Source organism: Cervus canadensis, chromosome 18 (genome assembly GCF_019320065.1).
Source record: "Cervus canadensis isolate Bull #8, Minnesota chromosome 18, ASM1932006v1, whole genome shotgun sequence".
In the NCBI taxonomy this organism is placed as follows: Eukaryota; Metazoa; Chordata; class Mammalia; order Artiodactyla; family Cervidae; genus Cervus; species Cervus canadensis.
This window is the reverse complement of record NC_057403.1, coordinates 57,060,130-57,086,022: the sequence shown is the minus strand read 5'-3', so window position 1 is coordinate 57,086,022 and position 25,893 is coordinate 57,060,130. Positions and strand designations below refer to the sequence as shown.

Sequence of the window (25,893 nt, the reverse complement as noted above, 5' to 3'; positions counted from 1 at the left end):
ACTCCCTTCTCAGTAAACCAAGATGGTCTTCTGATTGCCTCTGGAAATGAATGGAAGGCAGATCTTGTTTGCAGACACGTGCGGCATCTTTTTTTTTTTTTTTTTCTCAAATGGACTGTGTGGCTAATGTTGAAAAACTGGGACACTGCACATGTGGATCTGAATTTTCAGATCTTTTGAAAAATTACTGGATTTGGCACCACTGGCTCCTCATCTCCTGGAGCTGGCAGTGAAGGACGGCCTTCCACCTGACCCGAGGGTGTGCTCTTCAGCTCCCTGTGGGACCACCTGCCCCTACTGTGTTACAGCCTGCCCCCCATGCTCCTTCATCCAACTTGCCACCTCTGATTATGTGAGGCATTCAGGGGGCACTGTGCAAGTCCCTTGAAACAGATAAACGTAACAGCTCCTCCTACCCTGGAGGAGCTCGCAAACCAGCATGTAAACCGGTGAATTATGGTGCTGCCAGCCAAGTGCAGAACAGAGGGCATGAACATGGTGGTGCACAGGGACTCTGCCCTGAGAAGCTGGCTGGAGGTCCTCTGAAGGTCACTGAGCTGGATTCCGAAGGATGAATATGAGTGATTCAGGCAGGTGGTCGGTGGGGATGGAATGCAGAACATTTACGTGGTCTCCTGCCCATCCGCTGCCTGCTGCACAGGGGGACCTCTCAAGCCAGCAACTGCCTTTCCCCTGTCAGGTGTCAGGCGGGAGGCTGCCCTGACTGATGGTGGTCTGTCTACAACCCTCTGCCCAGGCCCTCCTATACCTTCCTTCTGTCAAAACATCAGAGAGGTCTCACCTCTGCCAGGAAGAACCTGCCTGACTAATGCCCATTCACCTCCAGTTACTTCAGCTAAGGCAACACTCCCATTCTGGGGAAACTGGTTACCTGAGGGTCATTCTGTTATTTGAGCTCTTTGTTTTGGAACCGCTGACATTTGAAGACTAGATCAGCATTCCAAGTAAGTGTTTATCAAGTACCTACATATTTGATATGAAGGCTTTCTGTCATATGTGTCATTTTTTACTTCAGCAACAAGCCAGTTGAGAAAGAAGACAAACACAAATAAACTAAAAACAGATTGCAATTCAGAAAACATTTATTAAATGCCCGGTATTCACAATTTTTAAAATCCCCCATCCATCTAACATCCACTGAGCACTAACAGGGCGAGGCAGTGGACTTGGCACCTGGAAATGGAGATGCACTAAATTTACAAGCTAGCAGGCGAGAGGAACAAGTAAACCCCTTACAGTAATTTTCCTGCCAGAGCAATGTTCAAAGTACAGCAACAACTTCAAGGAAGAAGTGTTTCGACTGCTCCCAGGGATACTGGGCAGCTATCATGGAGGATATAAGCTCTAACCGCTTATCTTGTTGACTATGTATTATGACATTTTACCACATACAAAGAAATACTGAGACTAGCACAACGAATCTCCACATATCTGTGACCCAGCTTTAAAAGGACTAACTTGTAGCCACTTTTGATTCATTTATACCCCCACCTACTTCCCTTCATATTGTTTTGTATCCAATCCTAGATGTTTTAATTATTTTATCCATAATACTGATCTAGGAATGTCTGGATTTTCCACTGTGCTTAGTCACTCAGTCGTGTCCGACTCTGCGACCCCATGGACTCGTAGCCCACCAGGCTCCTCTGTCCTTGGGGATTCTCCAGGCAAGAATACTGGAGTGTGTTGCCATGCTCTCCTCCAGGGGGATCTTCCCAACCCAGGTCTCCTGTATTGCAGGCAGATTCTTTACCATCTGAGCCACCTGGGAAATCCAAGAATACTGGAGTGGGCAGCCTATCCCTTCTCCAGGGGACCTTCCTGATCCAGGAATCCAACCGGGGTCTCCTGCATTGCAGGCTGTTTCTTTACCAGCCGAGCCACCAGGGAAGCCCTCTAGTAACTTCCTTCTCCCAATCTATTCTTCAGTCAGTGACTCCACCAAAGTTAAATACCCTGATTCCTGCCAGTAACCCCAAACCCCTGGCTGGTTCAGGGTAAAGACGTCAGACTTTATTGGGGCCTTTGAGTTGGCTGAAGGAAAAACCTAAGCTGATCCAGTGAAAACCCTATCCCGGCCTACCTGGAATACTGACCATGTTCTTTGGGCCTTTGGCCCTCGTAAAACTGCTAATTCCTTAGGCGCTTGTGGAGTCCCTAACATTTGGACAAAACGGGGGCTACATTCCATGTTCCCATGTGCCCTTAACAGCCTTCCCAGAAATCTCTGACAGTATGGGGTTTGCTCTGCAGACAGAGCTGTCCCACATTTGCTTCCTGTCAGCACCTTGATCCTCACTGGGTGGGGAGCCTGGTCACACCTGTACAGAGCCCACATCTGTCTGGGCTCTCTACCTTCCACTCCTTCAGCGTTTCTGTCTCTCTCTGAAAGGTACCAACATCACGCAGCTACTCAATCCAGAACATTATCCAGGACTCCCTTCCCCTCCTAATTCTGCCTGTTCTTTTAAAGCCATCCGCTACTGCCCACCTCCATCATCACCCTTCCATCTAGGCAACCAGTCCCTTCCCTCAAGTAAGGCAATATTTAACCACGTTTCTACCGTAGGCATCCAATCCCACCCTCCAGTTCTCCACGCGGCAGCTGAGTGGTTTTCGTGAAAAATCCTATCACGGTTCCTATAACATCTATGGGATCAAGACCAACCTCCCGACTGTAAGCCAAAGAGATCTCGCTTACGTCTTTCAGCTTCATCTGCTGCATCTCCCTCCCGGACCCGCAACCCAAACGCTGTTTTCGGGGCTGGCTTTCTCGGATCTCTGTGCTCTTACCTGGGAAGCGCCTTTTCTCTCGTAAATAATAAAAGCTACACCTAGTGCGCCCTCTTTAACGTGCGGTTATCTCACATTAGCCCGCAACACCACCTAAGAAATCATCTTCATCTTGCAGGAAGATAAACTGCGGATGGGCACCTTACCCATGGTCACACTGCTAGTGAGCGGAGGAGCCGAGGCTCAGATTCAGATTCACGGCGCCAGAGTCACGGACTTAACCCTGGAGCGCCAGCGCGCGAGCATACCCTTCCAGCGCTGCAGAGATCGCTCTCAGCCGCCGACCCGCGCCCAGGCAGCTCCAGTTCCGGGATCGGGGCGTTCGGGAGGGGGACGAGGCTTATGATTGGCCGCCTCCGGCGACGGAGGGCGGGACAGAGAGAGAAAGGAGGGCGCAGGGGCGTCGCGGAGAAATGACGCAAAGCCGCAGCTCCTTAAAGGCGCCGGCCGCTCGCGGGGCGGACGGCGCAGGCGCGTTCCGGAGGCTCAGGCTGGATCTTGCCTAGCCGAGCGCGGGGCCGAGCGGGCGGGGCGCGCGCGGGCCAAGCGGACTGGGCGCGCGCCGAACGCAGGCGGCTCGCGGGGTCTGACCGGGCGGCTTCCAGAGCCCCCACGAGAGGGCGGAGGAGCAGGTGCCGCGATGGCCGAGGGCAGCGCCGTGTCCGACCCTCAGCACGCCACGCGCCTGCTGCGCGCGCTGAGCTCGTTCCGGGAGGAGTCCCGCTTCTGCGACGCGCACCTGGTCCTCGACGGGGAGGAGATCCCGGTGCAGAAGAACATCCTGGCGGCCGCCAGCCCGTACATCAGGTGAGGCGGGGACCGGCCGGGGCCGCGCAGCCCCGGGCCCGGGGGCGGGGCGAGCCGGGCGGGGCGCGGAGCCCCCGGCCCCCACCCCGCGCCAGCCGCCAGGGTCCCCGTGGTCAGCGCTGGGCTCGGCGTGCCTCCCGGGAGACGCCCCGGCCGCCGGGCCTCACCCCCGCCCAGGACAGCCTCCCCGGGGCCCGACGCTGCGCCCTGGAGCGGACCCCGGACCGCATTCCGCCCCCCTGCCCTCCCTCGCTCCTCGGGTCCCCGCCGCCCGGCCTCAGAGCCCCGGAGGCCCCCAGACGCCGTGCTGGGCCGGACCCGGGCCCGCACCCACGCGCAGGGCGGGGCGGCGCCGGGGAGAGCCTGCCCCCTCACCCGGGGCCCGGCCAGCGGATCCCGGCTCAAGTTTGCCGGTCGGTTCGCCTCGGAATCGACGCGCGGTGGGCCGGGCCCCGGGCCGCGAACGCGGCCAGGGAGCGCCCCTCCCGCGGAGAAGCCAAACACACGCCTCGCCTTCGGTGTGGGCAGGGGGAAAACACATCGGATGTTTTTCCTTAGGATGGACGGCCCGCCCCGCCTCCCCACCCCACCCTCCACCCCAGGCCCAGGCTCTTCGCAAAACTGACTTTGCCACCCCGTGGGTCCTCCGTTTAAAAAGAAGGGCAGTGTGTTATAGACAGACGTTACAGTAAGCTGGCGCACATTTCGGAAAGACTTACTGTAATTCTCAGGATGCTGTTATACAACCCGAGGACCATTATGAGATTTTAGCGATTTAGAGAAGGCATTTTAAAACGAAGATCAGCCTGTTTTGTCAGCTCAACTAACGAGGTGATTTGAAGGTGGATAGGACAGTGTTCATACAAGGGTATCACATCTTGCAGGGGCTGGTATGTTGTAGGAACTTTCTTGTAAACTGAGTTGCTCTTTTCGTAAAAGGGAAGGAAAATGCTAAAAGCTGGAGAAACTGCCCAGTAAGCTGGTTAAACAGAGACTAATAGTAGAGAATGTCACTAGAATTGACAGGTCAGAAAAAAGCAAAATGATGTGTACTGTATTCTCAATGCCTTGTCCTATCAGACCTTGGCACACAAATTGCTTTTTAACCTGTGCATTAAGAGACATCTCTGCCTATTCAGAAGCATTTCAACTAATTTCTGGTAACTTCTCCTGGCTCTTCCTGGCTCTCTTTCTTAAAATCTATTTCCACTCTTTGTGGATTTCGAAGGTGGGCTTGGGGTGAGTTGATGTTAGTGTGGGGTTTAGATTGCCCACGTGACAAATAGCTCATGGCTGGCAGTTTAGAGCTTTTGAGCAATCAATATAAAATTGGAATCAGCCGGCTAGCATCTTCCCTGTGTATAGAGAATTCCTTGTTTGAGGAAATGCTGAGGAAAACTACTTTAGATGCATTCTTGTAGTTCTGTAAGTGGCATCCAGCTGGCTTAAAAGAAAATCGTGAATCACCAAATACATGCTCTCTGTTCCCTTGGCATGCTTCATTTTTCTCCATAGCACTTACCACGATGATATACCCTGCATTTTACTCATTTACTTTGTGGTTCTTCCCCAACCACACTGTAAGCTCCATGAGGCCAGGGACTTTGCTTTTGTTCATTTCCACACCCCTGGCATGCAGAAAGACCAGTGCCTGGTGGTTAGCAGATGGGTGGAAGCAGGGACTGCCTTCCTCTTTGCCCCAGCAGACTGGCCACGAGGGGATCAGCTCTGGTGCATTTCCATCTCAGACGCTCAGTTGTCCCTGATGGAGAAGAGCCCTGCCCCTGCTTTCTGCTCCCAGCTTTCACTCTTTTGCGAGTTGTCAGTAGACGACTTCATCTCGGCTTCAACTCACTAGTCTGATCAATGAGGGATAAAATGTGTCTTCCTGTCATTTAATCTTGGACCAACTCTGTGCAGAAATAGGTAATTGGGCTTTAAACCCCTCGCAGGTCTGCATACAGGTCTCCAGAAGTATCACTGGCAAGGTATCACTGCTGTATCTGCCAAGTTAGGAAAGATGGAGTATCTGCTTGTGACATAGTGGCACATATGAGGATATTTAGTAATGTGAAATGTTGTTTATACTAGTAGTAATTTAGGTGTGAAATATTAGTGATCATAGTAGCAGAGGCAAAAGGGACTTCAAACCCTTTAGTCCAATTCTGTTAACCTTCCAGTTAAAAAAATGGAACAGGGTGGGCATTAGTGATTTATGTTACAGTGAGGTGACTAGCACTCAGTGGTTCAACTAGGATTAGACTCCAGGTTAGTGATACCTAGTCTCCTTCTTGTTAACCATACCAGGTTAGAGCCTTACTTGCATTTAACTAGTCTTTGTGTAAACTCTCTTACTGACTTTATTAAGTACTCTCACATACTGTCTCATTTTGATTTTTATTTTCAGCCATCGTGCACAGTAGGTAGGGCAGTTATTTTTGATATTTTCTAGATAAACATGAATTGGTCAGTGTGTGTTTTTTCAGGGACTGATTGATTGCTGTAGGTTTATTTGGTCATTGAAGCTGTATATCTGTTCCTGGGGTTCTTTTAAAATTATCAGTCTCAAGGCTTCTTCAAAGTAATATGATTAATTTATATTACTATTTAGAAACAAACTTTAATTTTTGATGCTGATTATATTGGTCTTTTATAATATCTCCATTTTGTTTGAGTGAAACTTTAAAGAGTTATAGTGAAACAAAAGGAATTTGTATGTTCTAGAACTTGATGTTTCTTACTTTCCCTTTTGAAGCGTAAACACTTAGGTCTGTGATGTCATTAATGTATGGATTGTGTGTTTACAAATTTGGTAGGCTGAGTTTTGTTTAAGGTCTTCAGTTTGCCTGGTTTTAGTAAGTGTCATAGGTGTCTGAAGTTGTGTGGCTTAGAAACAATGTTATATATTGTTTCTGTATCATCAGCCAAGGGAACCAATCCAACTTTGTGGCACTAGGAATTGAAGCAAATCATTTGGCATACTTTTTACTCCATATAAAAAATCTTTTAGCCTAACTTGGTTTTAATCTTTTTCTGTGCTTTATCTTTGGTTTAGCATTTGTTTTTCCTCTTGATTGTCTTAGCACCAGAAGGACTTTTCATTATAAAAGGAAAAAGCCAGGAAAACCTAAATTCAGCAACAAACCCCTAATATCACCTGAAGGAAGGCTGGGTGGGATATGTGTCACACCTCCGAAGATTGAGATGCTCCAGGGAGGACGGGCAGAGACTCCCAGAGCTCGTCACTCCCCACAGCTTACTGTGGGATGCTGCTTTCCGGGCATGTCCTCTGCCCAGCACTTTCTCATGATCCCTGAATGGCATTTTCCCTTTGGTTTGTTGGCAAAAAAACAATCTCGACCTTTAAGAATGATGACATTGAATTCAAAGCTATAATGACGACCCACAGCAACCCTTTCCTTTCTCAGCAACTGTGAGACCTTCTGGGAAGGGTTCCCTGAGGCTGTAGGAAATTTCCTTTTCTCCGGAGTATTGCAAAGTTTGCTTTGCTTCATGTCTTAGGCTCTTCTCATTCTGGCACAATTCCCTTGATCTGGTGTGGAGTTGGCCCTCCTTTCTTTCGCGAGCTGTGGCTCTTGGGGCGTGATGTCTGTGAAAGAATTTGCAAGTGAATTGCCTTTGGTTCTGCGGTGGTATAATAGGGCTCTGTACAGGTTCCAGTCCCCTATCCACTTTGGGGAATTTTGGTTTTTCTAGGGAATCTGTTGGAACATGAGTTTGTTTAGCTTTTAGTCCCGGAGAGTAAAGGAAAGAAAGATTCCTAAGAATTTGGACCCTGCTATAAGTTAGCCAACAGTAAGAATGGCGCTTTCTGTCCCTTGTGTTTTGAGAAAAAGCTGGTCTGGTGTGTGTGGAGTGGCGCCTTTGGGCCTGGACTCCAGCCTGGATCATCGTGGACAGCTCCGTGGGCCTCCGTCGGCTCGTCCGTGAAGTGAGGTGGGCTGGGCTCTGTGCTGTCTTTGCTCTGCTCTGGGTGTCTGTGTCGTGAGGAGGCAGAGGGCTCTCTCTGTTCTTACAGCTTTATTGTATCATCTATAGTTTTGTTGGGACTTCCCTGGTGGTCCAGTGGTTAAGATTCAGAGCTTCCACTGCAGCCGGTGCAGGTTCCATCCCTGATTGGGGAACTGAGATGCCTCATGCTATGCAATATGGCTAAAAAGATTTTTTTTTTTTTTTTTTAATTTTGCTGCACATTGATGTTACAGCCATCCCTTTGCCTTGTCATGCAGGACTTGGTTGCATATTCTGCTGCATAAATCCAGCTCTGGAGAGTTCTTTTGTTACAAGCATTTATTTTATGCTGTTAATTTGGATGTGTTCCAAGGCCTAATTATTGATGAGCCTGTTTTGCCATTTAAATCTAAAATTTGACTCATAGATGATGCTGATGAAACTTCTTAACGAGACTAATATGATCTCTGTGGGAGTCTAAGTTTCATGGTAATGTAGAAATTGTTGTCATCCTTTCCTTGGGTACTTGAAATCCGCCCTTTAGTTTCTGAGCATTGATGTCTACTAGTTTTGTCTGCTGTGTGCAGCCCCGAAGTCTCTTTTCTTTCACTTGTGCTTGAGTACTTAGTTGCCTCAAAGCAGCTCATGAATGATTATCATAAGGGTTTTGCATAGTGATTGTAACCTGTTAGGTTTCTTAGTCCTCACGGGTTCAGCTGGAAACTCCAGGTTCTGAGATGCTTACTGAGTCCTGAGCAATCTTTAAATCAACTGTACCTACTCATGCTGCACTCTGATGGTGATGGAAAATACACTGGGCTTGAATATCTTATTAATGGATCTAGGCCGTGTTTGGCCTTGTTTGTTTCTATCCGTTTATTATAAGGCATCCCTAACAACTGCTTAAAAAGATGAAATCTGCCTGTACAGTCACATGGTTCAAAATGATCATCTCCATTCTCCTCTTCCCCCTCTCCTTCCCCTCCCCTCGTCCCCCTCTTCTCCCTCCTCTTCCTCTTCTTCCTTTAGTATTAGATTAAACCCTGTTCTTTTTTTTTTTTTTAAACCCTGTTCTTAATGTGAGACTTTCCAAAACCAATATTGAAACATGTTCTCTTTCAGAATATCAAAGAAAGATTTTCTCAGGGCTCCTAAGAAAACCAAGAGCTTGTAAGTTGGAGCTCTAAGTTTAACATAGATTACTCCTTTCAGCGGAAAGATACACGTTTATTTATACAAGGTAGCGGTTGCCACAAGGTAGCAGTGAATGCTCTAATTCTGGACAGGTTCTCAGAAGGTTTCAAATGATGAAACAGATCAATAAAATTCTTGTTAGACCAAGGGATCTAACATTAAGTGAAGTGTTGAATGTTTAGATTTATTGTATAGCTTTCCAAAGGCTTGTTATTTTGAGTAAAAAGCAATGTGACAGAGGTAAATATTTAAATCTTAGCTCCACTGAATACCAGCTGGTAAGTTCTCCCTCTTTAACTGTGCCCTCTGACTTCTGCCTCTTCTTCCAGTTGGCATTTTCTTCTGCAAGTTCTCTTCAGTGTTCTTTAATTTTTATTATATAATTTAGAGAGTTGAGCAAAGTGCTTTTCCACATAGGAAGTCTGGCTTCTCAGATTTGTTGTTGCTGTTCAGTTGGTAAGTGGTGTCTGGCTTTGCCACCCATGGACTGCAGCATGCCACCCTCCTTTGTCCTCCACAGCCCTGGACTTTATTCAGATTCATGTCCGTCAAGTTGGTGATGCCATCCGACCATCTCATCCTCCGCTGCCCCCCTTCTCCATCTGCTTTCAGCCTTTCCCAGCAGCAGGTTCTTTTCTGATGAGTTGGGTCTTCGCATCAGGTGGCCAAACTATTGGAGCTTCAGCTTCAGCAGCAAGTCCTTCCAATGAATATTCAGTGTTGATTTTCTTTAGGATTGACGGGTTTGATCTCCTTGCTGTCCAAGGATTTAGGTTTGAATAATACAGACCAAGCATCCAGACTATAAAGCCACGTTATCTCTTGTTTAAACTGTTAATTAGTCTGTCTCATGATATCAAAGTGAGGCTTAAACTCTATTTATATTCCATAAAGAAAACATAATTAGAACAAATAAGGAGTTGTTTTGCTTCTGAGTCCTTTGGGGAGTGGCATCATCCTTTGGAAGAACACAAGTCTATCATTTTGTATGCTCAAGCAGTGATATAAATAATTTGTAAGTTGGAATTCTAGGTTAAGGGTGGAGATGCAGGGGTGTGAGCCTGACAAGTGGCAGGTTACGGTTGCAGCCTTGACTTCTGAGTGCTTCCCATGGGTCGTCTGCCTCCTAAAACATGATGGGTCCAAAGAAGGAAGGAGATCAAAGGCTCTCGTAAAATTGGCAACCACAGCTGTGTGGAGGGTGAAGGTAGTGTGTCCTTCTAAATGTCCTTCATCGCTCAGCTGGAGTTCCTGTGTCAGAAGAGCAGAGACTGAAGTTCTCTACTTACGCATTTATTGCCCAAGAATGTCTTCACCGTAAAATGATGGTCTAATGTTTGGTGCTTTCAATTCTCTATGGGAATAAATTGTAACTTTTTCCCCTTCTTTTCAGAGATTTTAGGAAAATAGAATACTCAGGGAAAATAAGCTCTCAGGGAAATATTTTGTTAGATAAAAGAGTTGGCCTTCAGGCAATAAAGCTTTAGCAGCACATATCAAGTGGAAGTGGGGAAGACTGGTTTTTAAAAATAGACTGTTGTAATGGGGTATAGACCAATAAAATGTGCTTTGTTTTTCTTTTTACAGTTAATGTGCTAATGGATATAGAACCTTAAATGTACATTTTTGCTCATAAGTATTTTGTGATTCTTTTTAAAGACCATTTGGCACTTGCAATTTTTGTGTTAACATGAGTAGAAATATTGTAAAACATAGTTTTATAGTCACATTCACATTCATCAGTAGCCAAGTGCCTCTGCCTCTGAATAATTCTAAATTGTCATGTGTTATTGAGCTCAAAATGTTTTCAGACCTTTGTCACTTAAATAGTTCAGTCAGTTCTCTGAATTGGAGGAAGCCTTGCATTTAAGGTGTGAGTTTGGTCTGCATCTCATCTACCACTTTGAGCCCATTCACTGTGAGTGGCTGGCAGTGTGAGGAGGTGGGATTGCGAAGAGCAAGAAAAGCCTTGGAAAGCAAAGTCAGTGATCACTGTTTGCTGCTCTCTCCTCACTAGAGCCCACTTCTGCTTCAGGGATGTGAGTTGGAGGCCAGCAGAAGTCAGCGTTGTCTTGAATGTTTCATCTCTTAGTCACGGGAAGAGTTTCCCACACCCGTCCAGCTTTTCCTCCTCTGTGCTCCAGCTGGTGTGGGAAGTTCAGACTTACCCTCGCAGATTGGAGACTTCCTGCAGGTGGTTGGTTGGTTGGTCCTTATATTTATTTTCCTGCCTGGCTCCTTAACACTGGTACCCATGTGAACAGAGCCGCCTTTGCCCGAAAGGGATGAGGCCTACTGCTTGCAGACACACCAAGATTCTCTTTATCTCACTCCTGCAGTGGAGCAGACGCAAACGAGAGGCTCTGCTTCCTTCCTTGCTGGTCTTTTTACCTATTGATAGGAAGGGGAGTTAGGAGAATGGACACCCCTGTCACAAGAGTGGGGACGTTCTTTAGAGATGTCCTCGCCCTTTAACCCGGGTGCTTGTGACCTTGTGCTCACCAGTGATAGAGTCCAGTCCTAGAATTAGCGTTGTCTAAAATCACTGAGACGTGCTGTGGATTAATTCATCAGAGTTCCCTATAAAGAGACCTTATATAACTAGTGTTGACTAATTAGAGATAGACATTCATTCAAAAAATACGCCGGAGACCCTGGGTATCCGCAACAGCTGGGTGCTGGGTGGAGAGTGGGGGATCGGCAGGAGCTTGTGTTTCAGGGTTTATGGAACATTTCGCCTTCCCGGGCTCCACCGTCTTTCTTGTGGGCCGGGTGCCATCTGACCGTAGATCCAGTGATCTCCCACAAACAGTGTCAAAACTGAGACTCAACACAGGGAGCTTGAGATCACGCAACTTATTTATTCCACCTCTGGGGGGGCAGTAAAGGAAAGAAACATAAAACTAACAAGTGTTAAGTTATCTTTGATGTTCGCTTAATTTTTCACGACACTGTGTGGTGTGGTAGTACCAGAATTTCAAGAACAGAAAAAGAAGACATTGATTTTATTTTCAGAGGAGTTACTTCTGAAAGTCTGCTCTAAAAAGTATACTTAAATGACTCATCTAATCATTCGCTACTGTGTGAGTAACCCCCATTCATTACATTTACAGAAACAGCTGTTTTTCAGTAGAGAATATAGACCCTTGGTCAAAGGTTTCCTAAATGCTTGATCATTCATTAAACGTTTCTTGAGCATTTATGCATGGTGCTGCCATGCCCTGGGCATCCAGGGCTCTGGATCCGTGGAATTCGTCTGGGGAGGCAGACAGTGACGAGATCTTGTCACAGAGAGATGTGAGGGGTGGACCGGGTTGGGGGAGCGCCACTGAGGAAGAGCTGTCTAACCTGAGATCTGGAGGGGGGAGATTCGGTGTGGGCAGAGCTGGGGGCCACAGGGAGCGCACAGGGAGCAGAAGTGCTGTGATCCGACTCAAGACTGGATTGGAACACCTGCCCGAGGAGATGATGCACAGTTGGTGGAGCTGCAGGAAATCAGACTCGGGCAGCAGGGCCTCGTAATCCTGAGTTCAGAGTGGCATGTACACTGCTCCCCGCTAAAGTCCAACTTCTGCAACATTTCCCAGAGAGCTGTATGTTGAGAGCTGGCTGGGCAGGTGGCAGATACAGGAAAGGGGCCTCAAACTTTTTTTTTCCAATATAGTTTAGTATGTGTGAGATAGTTTAGATTTTATCAGAAGACTTTAGGTCAGGCGTTGATGAGAGGCATTTTGGAGGGTGCTAGAATGGTTCATCATACGAAATGCTGGGCTGGATGAAGCACAAACTGCAATCAAGATTGCCGGGAGAATATGCAATCAGATGTGCATCTCAGATACACAGATGACACCACCCTTATGACAGAAAGTGAAGAACTAAAGAGCCTCTTGATGAAAGTGAAAGAGGAGAGTGAAAAAGCAGACTTAAAACTCAACAAGGAGAAAACTAAGATCACAGCATCTGGTTGCATCACTTCATGGCAAGTAGAGGGAAAACAATGGAAACAGTGACAGACTTCATTTTCTTGGGCTCCAAAATCACTGCAGATGGTGGCTGCAGCCATGAAATTAAAAGACGTTGCTCCTTGGAAGAAAAGCTATGACCAACCTAAACAGCGTGTTAAAAAGCAGAGACGTTAGTTTGCCGACAGAGGTCCATCTAGTCAAAGCTATGGTTTTTCCAGTAGTCATGTATGGATGTGAGAGTTGGACCATAAAGAAGGCTGCGTCCCAAAGAATTGATGCTTTCAAATTGTGGTGTTAGGGAAGACTCTTGAGAGTCCCTTGGACTGCAACGAGGTCAAACTAGTCAATCTTAAAGGAAATCAGTCCTGAATATTTATTAGGAGGACTGATGCTGAAGCTGAAATTCCAATACTTTGGCCACCTGACATGAAGAACTGACTCATTGGAAAAGACCCTGATGCTGGGAAAGATTGAAGGCAGGAGGAGAAGGGGACGAAAGAGGATGGAATGGCTGGATGGCATCACTGACTTGATGGACATGAATTTGAGCAAACTTGAGGAGTTGGGGATGAACAGGGAAGGCTGGCGTGCTGCAGTCCACGGGTCACAAAGACCTGGACACGACTGAGTGAGTGAACTGAACTGAGAATGGTTCATTCAGGAGATGGGGTGCCCTGGGCTTGGGTTCATCAGTGGAGTTGGAGTGGCCGGAGTAGAGGGTTAGCAGTAGGACCTGGTGAGAAAAAGGGAAGAGCCAGGAGAGCCCAGGTTCACGTCCTCTTTATCAGTGAACGGCGCTGGCTGTCACTTACCGGCCATGTGAAGGACAGCTCTCAAAGACTGTCGAGTACAGGCTCCGTCCTCAGGGGTGACAGCTCAGGTGTGACAGAACAAAGCGTGGGATTGAGACTGTTTTAATTGTACAGATACCGCCAGCGTTCCAGGGAGGAGGGACCACTTGCTTGACCCTTAAGGTGCCAAGGAGGAAGCAGTGGAGCCCGGCCTTGGGCAGGAGTCAGAGGTGGAGGGCTGAGCGGGGCAGAGAGGAGGGTCCAGGTTAGCACAGGTGTGCGTGCAGGGGCTCGGGTGTGTGCTCAGGATGGTAAGCACACCGCGCGGGCCGGACTGGGCGCTGGCCCGGGGTGGTGGGGAGTGCGGGTGACGGCCGATCGGGACGGTGTTCTCCAGCGCCCAGCCAATTCGTCTAGTTTTACTCAGTTGTTCACCAGTGGTATTACACCAGTAAAGGGAACAGAGCTGTGCTCTGAGAAGGTAGCTCGGTGGTCGTTTGTTCCCAGGGCCACAGGGCGCCAGAGTTGCTGACTGATTCAGGTCAGCACCCCGGGGCACTGTCCGGGCCCAGTGTCAGTCGTGGCCGAGGTAGACGTTGGGGAGAGATCAACCGACTGCTGTTTGGATGCGGGAATTAGGCTGAAGGAGGAAGGGAAGAGCTAACAGGTGTTGAGCCCAGCTGCCTGTGAAGAATGGGGAAGATTACAGTCTGTCTCTGAGGTGTCCAACTCAAGGTAGCATTGCTCTAGAAACACTTTAATTAGGCTCTTCTAGTTGTTGAAAATTCTACGGAGGGTGACACATATCTGTGAACATGTGTGTTTCTCATCTCTGCCTCTCTTGACCTCCTGCTTTTTATCGGCAGAGGGATTCCTTTTCACCCTTCAGGACCCAATACCCCTTCTTTTGTAATATTTTTCCCGTTCTGCCAAATAATCACTCCCTCCTACTTCTCCGTGGGGGATGGTGAGTACCTTCAGTGCAGCATGTGTCTGTCTTATTCAGCAAGGAGAAACAGAACAGACAGATGGACTGGGTGCTCTTAAAGCGTCTTTTATCTGCAGGGCCAGAGGCACTAGATCCATTAGTAAGTCTGCAGGTAAGAGAATTGAGTTGCCTGCAGTCTAGTGCTAATGAGGAGGTAGGAGATGAGAGTTTAGGATGCTACATGTTACTTGGAAGTGTGATGAAGCTTTTGGCCATGGCATTTTACTATATAGCTGAACGTGTATCGGGGACTGGGGAGAGGGGCAGAATAAACCATCTTAGGACAGATTTTAACTCAGGAGAGAGTCTTGAATTTTGTACCGCTTTAGATGGCACAGTCAAGCTCAACAAAGTCCATTCCTGGTGCCAAGAAACCTGGGAGCAGGAACCAAATTCTTTCTTCAAAAGTAGTAGCTCCAGAGAGAGAGCTTTTGTCACAACATGACTAAAGAATTAATAGAGAAGCATTCATTCCCGTGACAACATTTTGGAAGGCATTTTCAGCTTCAGGTTGTTTAGAGAAGTTTATAACAGATTATAAATGAAGGAGGCGCCAGAAACAGAAAGAACATTTTGAGATGCTGAAGTGAAAGTCATCATGAGCTGTCTCTCATTTATTAAAGGGAACTGAAAGGGCAGTGGCGGGGGGTGGGGGTGCGGTGGGGTTGTATTTCAGGCCATAGTTGGGTTTTGTTTTCCTGTTCCCACTATCTTTTTTTTTTTTTTAATTAAAAAAAGAAAAGTTTCTTAAGCATCATTTAATGCTTTGGTTTGAACTGCTTTGAAAGGATGAATACAAAAACAAGAAAATACATTCATATAAATTCTTACTTCTCCTTTGAATTTAATCAGGAGTTCCATTTTGCCTTGGAAAAGGCAGGCCTTTCTCCTGACTCTACATTGAGAAGAGGGAATAGAAAGTGAGGAGAAATATGGACCTACTTCTGTGACACGAAATTTCTGTAGTATTCAGCGCCATTTGTGTGTGGCAGCAAAGAAGAACCGGATCCGCCAGTTTTTAATTAGAGAAGACTTGTGAGAATACCCCTGAGAGACTCTCCAGTGCTCCAGTGGTTAAGACTCTGAGCTTCCAACATGGGTTGTGAGTTCGATCCCTGGTCGGGAACTAAGATCCCAAGAGCCATGTGGTTCAGCCAAAAAGAAAAAAGAGTGCCCCCAATCCAAAGGGGTTTCTTCTTGAGATGGCCATTTCCATGGACTCTTAAGGTTACAGGAGGAGCCTCTTTTAAGGAGCACCGGAAAAATCCTACCTGAGTAGAAAATCTGGAACTGTTTGACAGGTTGAGGCATGAATGTCTTTCTTTTATTTCTGGAAGGCCAGGGTGTGACCAGAACAAGGGATCAGGCTTGTTTCATCCCAGAAGAACCTTCTGCTACTCAAGTTGCTGCGTCATGGTTCTGTCTTTGAACTCGCCTTAAAATTTTAACATGCATTTTCAAACTTTGTCTTTTAAAAGGTAAATTTTTATTGACTGCTTTACTTTGAAACATATAAAAACTGGATTTACATTTTAAGAGTTTTTTTTTTAATACAAAAAGTTTTATGGGAAGCCACATAAGAGTTCAGTTATTTATGTCTCCGAGTTCTGGTTCTGAACAGTGTCCTAATATATTGTCACAGTTGTAATCTCTGTCTATACATATACACATATATATATGTAATTTCTGATTCATCTTTTCATTTGAAGTCATTTTGTATCCCTCTTATATCTCAAGGTAATGCCCATAATCATTTTTAATAGTTATTTGTTATGACATCATTGCTGTTCCATATAATTTGCTTCATCATTCCCCTTTGACCTTTTAGTTTTCAGTTCTTTTTTTTTTTCCTCCTGAATAGTAGCACTATAAACAAGTTAGAAAAAAAATAAAATTCTTGGGTCTTTTTTCTTGTGTTTTTTGTGGGTAAACCCACTTTAGGGGCTTTGTCCCAGGCATATCTGTATCTGAAGATAGAACAGATTTGTTCTTGTTATATGAGACCAGATTACTGTCCAGGAAGACTGGATTATCGTATCAAGACCCTGACAGTATGTATCTGATTTTTTTTTTCCCTTTAGATTTATTGCCATTGCCTAGTCACTTTTCCAGTTTGCTTCTCAAAGTTATTACTGTTTTGCATATCATTACTGTTTTGTTAGGCTGAATTTTTAAATGTTATATGTTAGCTATTGTAAAAATATTTAGAGCAGGGTTTGGCAAATTTTTCTCTAAAGGGTCAGAAATATTTTAGGCTTTCCAGTCTATATACGATCTCTGTCACATATTCTTTGTTTCTTGTTTCAACAACAATCTTTTAAAATATAAAAAAAAAATTTTTAGTTGAAAGGGCGTAGAAAAACAGGCTGTGGTTTGTAGTGTGTTGGCCATGATCTCGAGTATCTGTTTTTTTTAAATGTGGATATGAAATCTTTTAACTCTGAAATCATCTTCAGTGCTGTTCACATGTTGTGTGATGATCTGCATGCCAGTCTTCAGAGAGCAGAGTCGTGACAGTCAAGGTTGGTTTTCCCTGGCTCTCTCCCCGGCTCTCCCCTGCTCCCATATTCATCTCTTCCTTCTAGGACATTCTGTAGTGTATCCTTTTCCTTGTCCTTAAAAACTAGTAATAATTTTCATTCCTTTCTGGCTGATTTTCCTGATCATAAAACTATGCTTAAGTCCTTCCCAGGACCCAGTACACAGGCAGTGCACAAATGATAAATAAATGCAGCTGATAAAAGCAAACACACTCTGCATCCTCCTCCAACAAGTGTGCGATTTTCTTGACTTTGTGCTGACAATCTGTGAAGGAAGAGTGTATGATCTCGCCCTCGGTCTCACCCCCTGCTCCCCTCTGCCCATAGGCGCCTGTCTTCTCCATTAAAACTGTTGTTCTAAAAACTGCTAAATATAATGGCCAAATCAGGTAAAAAACAATTTTTTTTAGAGTTGATTTACAATGTTGTATTCATTTCTGCCATACAGCAAAGTGATTCAGTTATACATACATACACATTCTTTTTCATTGTGGTTTATCATGGGATAGTGAGTACAGTTCCCCGTGTGCCCGTTCTGCGTGTAACAGCTTCATCTGCTAACCCCAGCCTCCCACTCCACCCTCCCCCGGCCCCCTCACCCTCGGCAACCAGAAGTCGGTTCTCTGTCTCTAAGTCTGTTTCCGTTTCGTAGAAAGGTTCATGTGTGTCGTATTTCAGGTTCCACGTATAACTGACGCCCTGTGGCATTCCTGTCTCTTTGTGACTTAAGTGAAGACTTTAAGTGCCTTTCCTGCTCCGTCTGCCTGCTGTGTTTACCATTCTTGGTCCATCGCGCTCTGGACCCTTCTTGTCCCTTCCCCCCATCTCCTTTCCTGGTCCTCCCTGTCTGTCTCCTCTCTCCTGAGCCCCAGGCGTGTCCATCCGGCGGCCGGCCGCACGGCCACCCCAAGCCCAGGGCGGCCCAGCTGCCTCTGCCCCCAGGCAGGTGGTCCTTCATCCGCTGTGATGGCTGCTGTCCCACCAGGCTCTCCAGGAGGACCCGGGCAGTCCTCGGGGAGGCCACCTCCTCCCTTTCCCTTCAGCGTCGTGTTAACGCCAAGACCTGTCGTTCCATCCTCACAAATCTCCGGAGGCCCTCTCCTCTCTGCCATCGCCGCCACTTGGGTTCGAACTTCCACTGTTTCTGAGTTGTGGCAGGCTCCCTGCTGGCCTGTCTGCCTCCATGCTCAGGCTCCACCCGTCTCCCAAAGCTGCCGCCAGAGTGATGTTTCTAGAATGTAATTAGATAATGTTCGAAACTCCAGTGTCTTTGGGGATGTGGTTGATTCAGGCACTGGGGCAGGAAAAATAGACTGTGTGCCTGGAGTATTTGTGCCAGAAAGTAAGGAGGGGCTCAAAAGAACATAGAGGCTTTTAGAAGGAACATGGAGCTGCCTTGAAAGAAGTCTTGATGGCCAAAGGTGGAACGATGTGAGCAAGAAAATGAATAACAATAACATTGGATTATAATCCATAGAATAAAGAAACACTGATGTATCTGAGGATGGATAAATAAATGGGGGAGAAGAGACAGTTCTTTCTTATAGAAGAAGCTCAATTAGTAAATGTAGAAGAAGGAATAAAAGAATCAGAAACCATCAGTTGAACACCACGTTAATGTTGCCAGCAAGAGCTACCTATGGAAACTAAAATTAGTGGGCAAGAGTTTGAGGAGAAAAAGGATATTTGCATTTTCTCGTATTAGCTCCTCCAATGTATTTATTAATTACAAAGGGGAAAATGGTAACTTAACAGTGGAGAAACCCAACAAACATCACCTAGCCAAGTGGCCATGGTTAAGGTCAGCAGTAATAACACATTGACATCACGTTCTCCCTGATGTGAAGGACATAGTATCACTCTGGTAGTGTGCCTGCAGAAATGCTCAGCCTCAGTCTAATCATAAGAAATTCAGTTCAAGTTCAGGGACATTGTACAGAATAATTGACCAGGGCGCACCAAAGCGGCAGGTCATGAGAGGTGAAGAGAGATTGAGGAAGAGTCCCCGGTTAGGGCCACAACAGCCAAGTGCAGTTTGGAGCCCTGGCTTGGGTCCCCAGACAGAGAAAGGACGTTAGGGGGAGAGCTGCTTCAATCTGAATGAACTAATAGCATTGTGCCAGTCTTTATTTCTTAGCTTTGGTCATTGTGCTAAAATGATGTGCGTTAGAGGAAGACAAAGATCAGATGATGTTGCTTTCATGTGGAATCTAAAAGATAAGGATGTAAATGAACTTATTTACAAAATAGAGATCCACAGAAATAGAAAGCAAACTTAGGTTACCAAAGGGGAGAGCAGGGGGATACATTAGGAGTTTGGGACCAACATATACCCCTGCTGTATATGAGACAGACAAACAGTATGGACCCACAGTATGGCACAGTATAGAACTCTATTCAGTATTTTGCAGTAACCTGTAAAGGAACAGCGAAGGGAGAAACAGGCTTTCAGCAGACTGGGACAGAGCATTTATTGTAGAATAAAGTAATGGGCACTTTATCCAAAGGCTTCAGATGAGGGAGTTTAAAACTCCTAGAAACGGCTGGCACCGTTTCGTTTCACTGACATTAAGCACGTGGTTAGAAGTGGGGCTGGTCAGTTTCTCAGGGGTGGGGACCACCAGCTGGGTGAGGTCCAGTTCCTAAATCCATGCCCAGTGCTGAACGCCGTGCAAAACAGAGGCACCATTTTTATGGGTTTGGGTTTTGTAGTCTGTACATCTTTTCCTCTGGCAATTGCTGCATTTCTGCAGGAATAATCAGTGTCCCCCACGGTCGTATACACCCACTGTCCTGCCCTCCCTGTCCCCCAGGCTCACACCTGACTCACTCTCTGCAGTTTCCTTGAGCTGTCCCTGTTTGAGGGGTACTTCACACTTTTCCACATTCTCTTATTTCAGGAGACATCATCTTCCCTAGATAAATTTCTCTTTTGTTCAAATCACATGACTCTGGAAGGCAGATATTTTGTGTTTTCGTATTTCTTCCAGATATTGATGTCACTGGATGTGGTTACTCAGAGCAGATCTAAATATGAAACGCTGTATTTCATCTTCAGAGCGGATGACGTGAGAAGAGGAGGAAGATGGAAAGCGTTTTTGTGAATCCTCACGGGCTCTGGGGTGGGGAGGTGGTCAGGGGCGGGTGGAGACCGTGGCCTCTGCATCCTCTATGATGAAGTGGCTCTGCTTTGGCCTCATTACTGGGGGCTGGGTGGGTGGGTGACACCCGAACAGTAAACCTTTGGTTTCCTGCAACCCTTTCCTAAGCCTCACACTTGCCCATCACTCCGTAGCTCCTAGTTTTCTGCGCGGTGCACCAGAGACGGTGAGGGGACGGCCCTGAAGCAGACAGGATGGAGTGCTGGGCAGTCAGGCTTATTCACGGAGGACCAGCCTGCCCTGCGGCCAGTGTCCATTTGGGCCTCGGCACAAAGGCTGATGATTGCCTCGGGGGCCTCTGGGTGGTGGAACGTTTGGGCTCTCAGTTCTTGAATTGCTGACTGCAGCACCCCCGGGCGGATGCCGGGCGAGAGCGTCACCTTCCCCCATTGTGGACCAACCCGCGGGCGCCGTGCAGGGGAGCGTCCAGCTGCGTGGCCGGGGGATAATGCCACTTCTGAACACTGGTGCTGCTTTTGTCTTGAAGCCAAACGAGCACAGTAGCTGATCACTGCAGCGCTGAAACCCACTGGCTGCGTGCTGTTATCAAGTCCCTGATATTTTCCAAATGCCCGTTCAGTCACTTGATGGGGTATAGCAGTGAACCAAACAGAGTCCCTGTTTTCAGAGGTGTAGGCATGAGACAAACGCCGTCTATGTGATGGTGGTAAATTCTAGAAAGAAAAATAAAGCAGGAGGGGAAAGGGGTGTTATTTTAGATAACACAGTACCTGGACCACTCTTTGTGGGTGTTACCGGAGCAGAGACCTAAAGTCAGTGAAGAATTAAATGTTCCTTCCACTAATCAGGCAAGTGGGAGGCGGACGGAATATTCCAGGCAGGAGGGCACACATCAGACTAAGCTGGGAAACTTTGAAAATACACTGTCTAGGACCTGACATCATTGATCTAGGACCTGCTTTATCTGTAAAAGCTCTCCAGAAGATTCTGGGAAGCAGGTTGGGGAGCCGCTGTTAAAATCCATTAAAATTATGAGTCATGCCAGGATCTATATGAGGGGAAAAGTTTTAATGGTAAATAAGTAAAAACCACACTCTCTCTGGGTGAAAAAAAAGACTTGGAGGCAGAGAGAAATGAATAGAGGAAATTAAAGGAAATAACAAAGGAAAAGAAATAACATTGTATCCACTCTTAAGTTCGATTCTTAAGAGTCATAGAGAAATGTGACCCTGCCCCCCATTTCTGCTTTTTTCATGGCACCCCCTGCACTGGTGGCAGTCCCCAGGTGGGTCACACGGCACCGTGACCTGAGCTTCCCCTGGTTTCTCTCCTCACTGCCCCTGACTGTGCAGGGCCTTGTAGAAGGGGCATCCTGTAGGTCCAGGTGCCGTGTGAGGGGTTACTCAATGTCGTTCTTTGCACCTGCTTTGTATCCCACCGTGCACCCAGGATCTCCGTGGGCCTCCCTCTGGGACACTGCTTACGTGCCAGGCGTCTGTGTAAGTGGGTGTCTCCCCGGTGGATGGAGTTCTCAGGAGGTGGGAGCTGGGAGATAGATGGATTCCTGCATTCCCAACTGCCAAAAAGCAGGCCTTGTCCTGAGAGGATGCCGTCGGTTGATGAAAATACCGCCTGCACATATGTATTTCATGAAGTCAGCTGGGACTGAAAAAAAAATTATTTGAAAAGTAGACTTTCTTTTTTAGAGTGAAGTTCATAGGAAAACTGAGAGGAAGAGAGAGGTTCCATAGCCTCCTACTGGCACGCATGCAGAGCCTCCCCCACCAGAGGGGAACCTCAGTCACGACTGACGACCCTCCACTTCCCCATCACCACCCAGAGTCCATGATTGACACTAGAGTTCACCCTTGGTGTGCATTTTGTGGGTTTGGACAAACGCAGGATGATTGGTATCCACCATCATGGTATCGTACTGACTAGTGTTGCTGCCCTGAGATTCCTCTGCCCGAAAGGTCCATTTTTGGTCTGGCTTTTAGGAGCTTATGAAGACGAAAGGAGAGGGGGCGTCCGTAAGACAGACTCCCCGCAGGTGCAGACATAATCAGTGGGGCCTCCGTGGGCATATGCAGTGCTGAGCCCGTGCCCCTCTGCTCCTGGGAGCTGCCTGGTTTGACGGGAATCATTTGAAACGGTGTGAGTAATGCCCGTGAATTGCTCTCTCTGGAGTTTCTGTGAAGCATGACTCCCTGAGCATTGCAGTCTCTCATATCCTGTCTGAGTAGGTTTCTTTGCTCTTATTGGAGACAAGTCTGTGCAGCTGAGGGGAAGAAAAGTCACTTAGATGTCTCCTCTGTCACTGTCACCTCAAATCCCAGGATCAGTAATATCTGCGGTGAGGAGGAGCAGACCTGATGATCCGGGTGCTTGTCAGGACATCTAGGCTCAACCAAAATTTCCCAGCCATTGGAAGCCAGTTAGAAGAGGACAGTGTATAACCAGCAGAGGACTTTGCTCTCTTATACTTATTTAAGAGTCATGGACCTCTTTCATAAATGTAAAACTTTGAATAATACCAGCTTCGTTATTAGGCAATGACTTTTTTCTTATTATACCTCTTTTCAGTGTTGTCAGAAGAAAGCAAAGCTGATTTTGTTTTGCTTCTGTTTAATAGAACAGAAAATATGTGCTTGCCCAGAGAGTAGGTAATTGGAGGGAAAAGGAACTCACACCGCGTCACCCACAGGAGGCATGTTATAAATCCTCGGAAACAGATTGAGTTGGCTGGACTGTATCATCCAGGACTCAACAGATGCGTCTCCAGAGCGGAGTCTCCACAGTAACTCTTGGGTCTGTTTCAGCAGTCAGCCCAGGAGTGTTTGGGGGTGAGCGAAGCGCTCAAGTCACCTCATTTAACCTCTTCTTTCTACAAACGAGAGAACAGGGAGAGCGAAGGGGCAGAAACAGAAAACCGAGCAAGAATGTGACAGGCATGGATATTTGTATCTGAGCACCAGAGGCCCCGTCTCAGAACACTCCCCATTATTCCCTCTTGTGAACAGTGTTATGAAATTCTCAAAGTGATATTTTAAGACTACTGCAGCTTCTTGGAGAGTTTGTAAATTGATGTCACATAATAATAAAAACAAGGATATTGTGACTTCTGATGAATTCAAGTGTGATTCTAAACCCGGGGCAGAGAGAGAAGACTAGAGAAGAGGGAGCACAGCAACATAGGTGTGAGGCACAGTCCGTTATCCACAGAATAATCTACAAGAATGTATTGTACACAGGGAATATAGACAGTGTTTTATAATAACTGTAAATGGACTGTAACCTTTAAAAACTGTGAGTCACTGTATTGTGCACCTGTAGCTTGTATAACATTGTACATCACTATACTTCAATTAAAAAAGAAAGAAATCAGAAGAGTTGATTTACCTACTATTATATATGGACTGGGCTTCCCTGGTGGCTCAGTGGTAAAGAGTCCACCTGCAGTGCAGGAGACCTGGGTTCCATCCCTGGGTTGGGAAGATCCCCTGGAGAAGGGAATGGCAACCCACTCTAATATTCTTGCTTGGAGACTCCCATGGACAGAGGAGCCTGGAGGGCTATGGTCCATGGGGTCGCAAAAGAGTTGGACACGACTGAGGGACTAGACAACAGCAACAAATATATGGACTAACTATGAAACAAAACTCAGTCATTAGCTCTTTGGCTTAGCCTTTTCTTTCTTAAAATTAACTCATTCAGTCCAGTTCATTGAATGCTTGTTTATATGTGATATAAACGAGGCAAGGGAGATAGAAACGATGTGCAAGGTGAGAAGGTTCTAGATAAAAAAGGGAAAGTATGGAGGAAATACATTGGTAGATATTGGGAAAATGAGGGTACTTACTGGAGGAAACAAATGTGAAACAGAATGGAACAAAAACTGGGGAGATTTAGTTGGGGAGATAGGGAAGGGAAGACGGAAGGAGGAGGAATAAGGCAAGTTTATAAGGTTTATCGGTGAGAAAGGATGGTGACTAAGAAATGAAAGAAGGAAGTCATTGCAAATGGCCACGGGCTGTGAAGCAAGACAGTTTCACAACAGGTCTGAGTGACTCTTAGCGTCTCAGGTGGGAAGGGACTAACGGCCAACTTTCACTACATTCCTGACAAACAGACAGACATCAGCCTCCTGGGACATGCAGACTGGTGATGGTCTGCGAGTTGTCACCTGGCCATGATAATATAAGTGGGACAGGAAGATGGGACATTTTGGATCTGAATTTAAACTGTAATTAAAGTTTTGTGATTTGACCCTCAGACTTTCAAAGACTTTGATAGCACAATGACTCAGTTTTCATGGACTCTGAAAAGGGTCAGATTTTAATAGACATCTGAAATGGTCAATATTTAAGGAAATCTTTTTTTTTTCTGTCCTCTTAGCCATTGACTATACTCTGCCAGCTGCTGAAAGAAAACTGTACCTTTAAAATATATATATATATATTTATTAATTTTTTTGCTGTGGTGAGTCTTTGTTGCTATGCGTGAGCTTTCTCTAGATGCGACAAGTGGTGTGTGGGTTCAGTAGCTGTGGGACATGGGCTTAGTTCCTTCACAGTATGTGGGATCTTCCCTGACCAGGGATCGAACCCATTTCCCCTGCCTTGACAGGCAAATTCTTAACCACTGAACCACCAGGGAAGCCCCCAGAAAACTGTACTCTTTAAAAGCGATTATTTTTCATTGTGAAAACACGCAGCGGTAGTTGACCCCTCTACAATGTGGGTTTGAACTGTGTGGGTCCATATATGCGGATTTTTTTTTTTTTTTTTCAGTATTGCATGGGTTTACTGATACACAGATTAATTGAAGAAAATCTACATGTAGGTGGACTCATGCAGTTCAAACCCATGTTGTTCAAAGGTCAGTTGTACATGATCCATGATTGGCTGAATCTGTAGATGCAGGTGCGGGGGGCTGGACTAAGGGACTTGAGAGTCTGCAGATTGTGGTATCTCTGTGGGTCCTGGAATCATTCCCTCAAGGATACCAAGAGATGACTGTATAATCATTTTTAAAACAAAAGTCCAGTCACGTGGTTGAAAAGTAGAAAGGGGGCACGCTGACCAGCCTGTTTGTAAACCCGGCCCCCCTGCCCCTGCACTGTCCGCAGCCCGTGGGCAAGCTCAGCCGGCTCTGGTTGGAACCGCTCGAATTCTCGGTGGCGCTCCTCTCCGTGAACACATTTTGAAACTAGTGCCTTTAAATAGGTTCAAGACTGCGTCTAGTCAGGATTAAGAAGCCAGAGTAATCTGAGCAACAAAAGTTTAAAGAATTTTTAACTACAACAAGAGATTATAGAGGAATGAGGGATTGGCCACAAAGAGGAAACTCGACAAATTCAAGGCGTAGCCAATGTCAGGAGCAGCTGAGATGCAGGCTTGATTGGCCAGGACAGATCAGCGCATGGCAGAGAAGCCACGCTGGTGGAATTTTCTTGAAGTCAGCCTTCTGGAACACGCCAGAAATCTGCCCTCTGTGGTGCCGGGGAACGCAGTTCACAGGGAGGAGTCTCACCAGAGACAGTTTACTGCAAACCTGCCTCCAGGAGTTCCAGGGCAAGCTGCCGGGCGCCGCGGGCAGCTGTACCCCCAGGAGCCTGCCCGGCTGTGGGACCAGGGCCAGGCGGCAGACTCTCCCCCTGCGGTGTCTCCCCAGCACCCTCCACTGAGACGCTTCGCACCC

At 46.7% G+C, this 25,893-nt stretch overlaps 1 protein-coding gene across 3 annotated transcripts in view; it reads left to right on the top strand.

The window, feature by feature from the left end:
- The first annotated feature begins 3,284 nt into the window (after nt 1-3,284).
- The window catches only part of GAN (gigaxonin), a 48,148-nt gene continuing 25,539 nt past the window's right edge, over nt 3,285-25,893 (top strand). The window contains exons 1-2 of one of the 3 annotated variants that reach the window (XM_043435341.1): nt 3,493-3,621; nt 15,384-16,009. In XM_043435341.1, the coding sequence (XP_043291276.1) occupies nt 15,981-16,009 (29 nt within the window). In that variant the 5' untranslated portion in view covers nt 3,493-3,621; nt 15,384-15,980. Of the gene's footprint in view, nt 3,622-15,383; nt 16,010-25,893 lie in introns of all 3 variants that reach the window. The other 2 variants (XM_043435340.1, XM_043435342.1) reach the window with 2 other exon arrangements.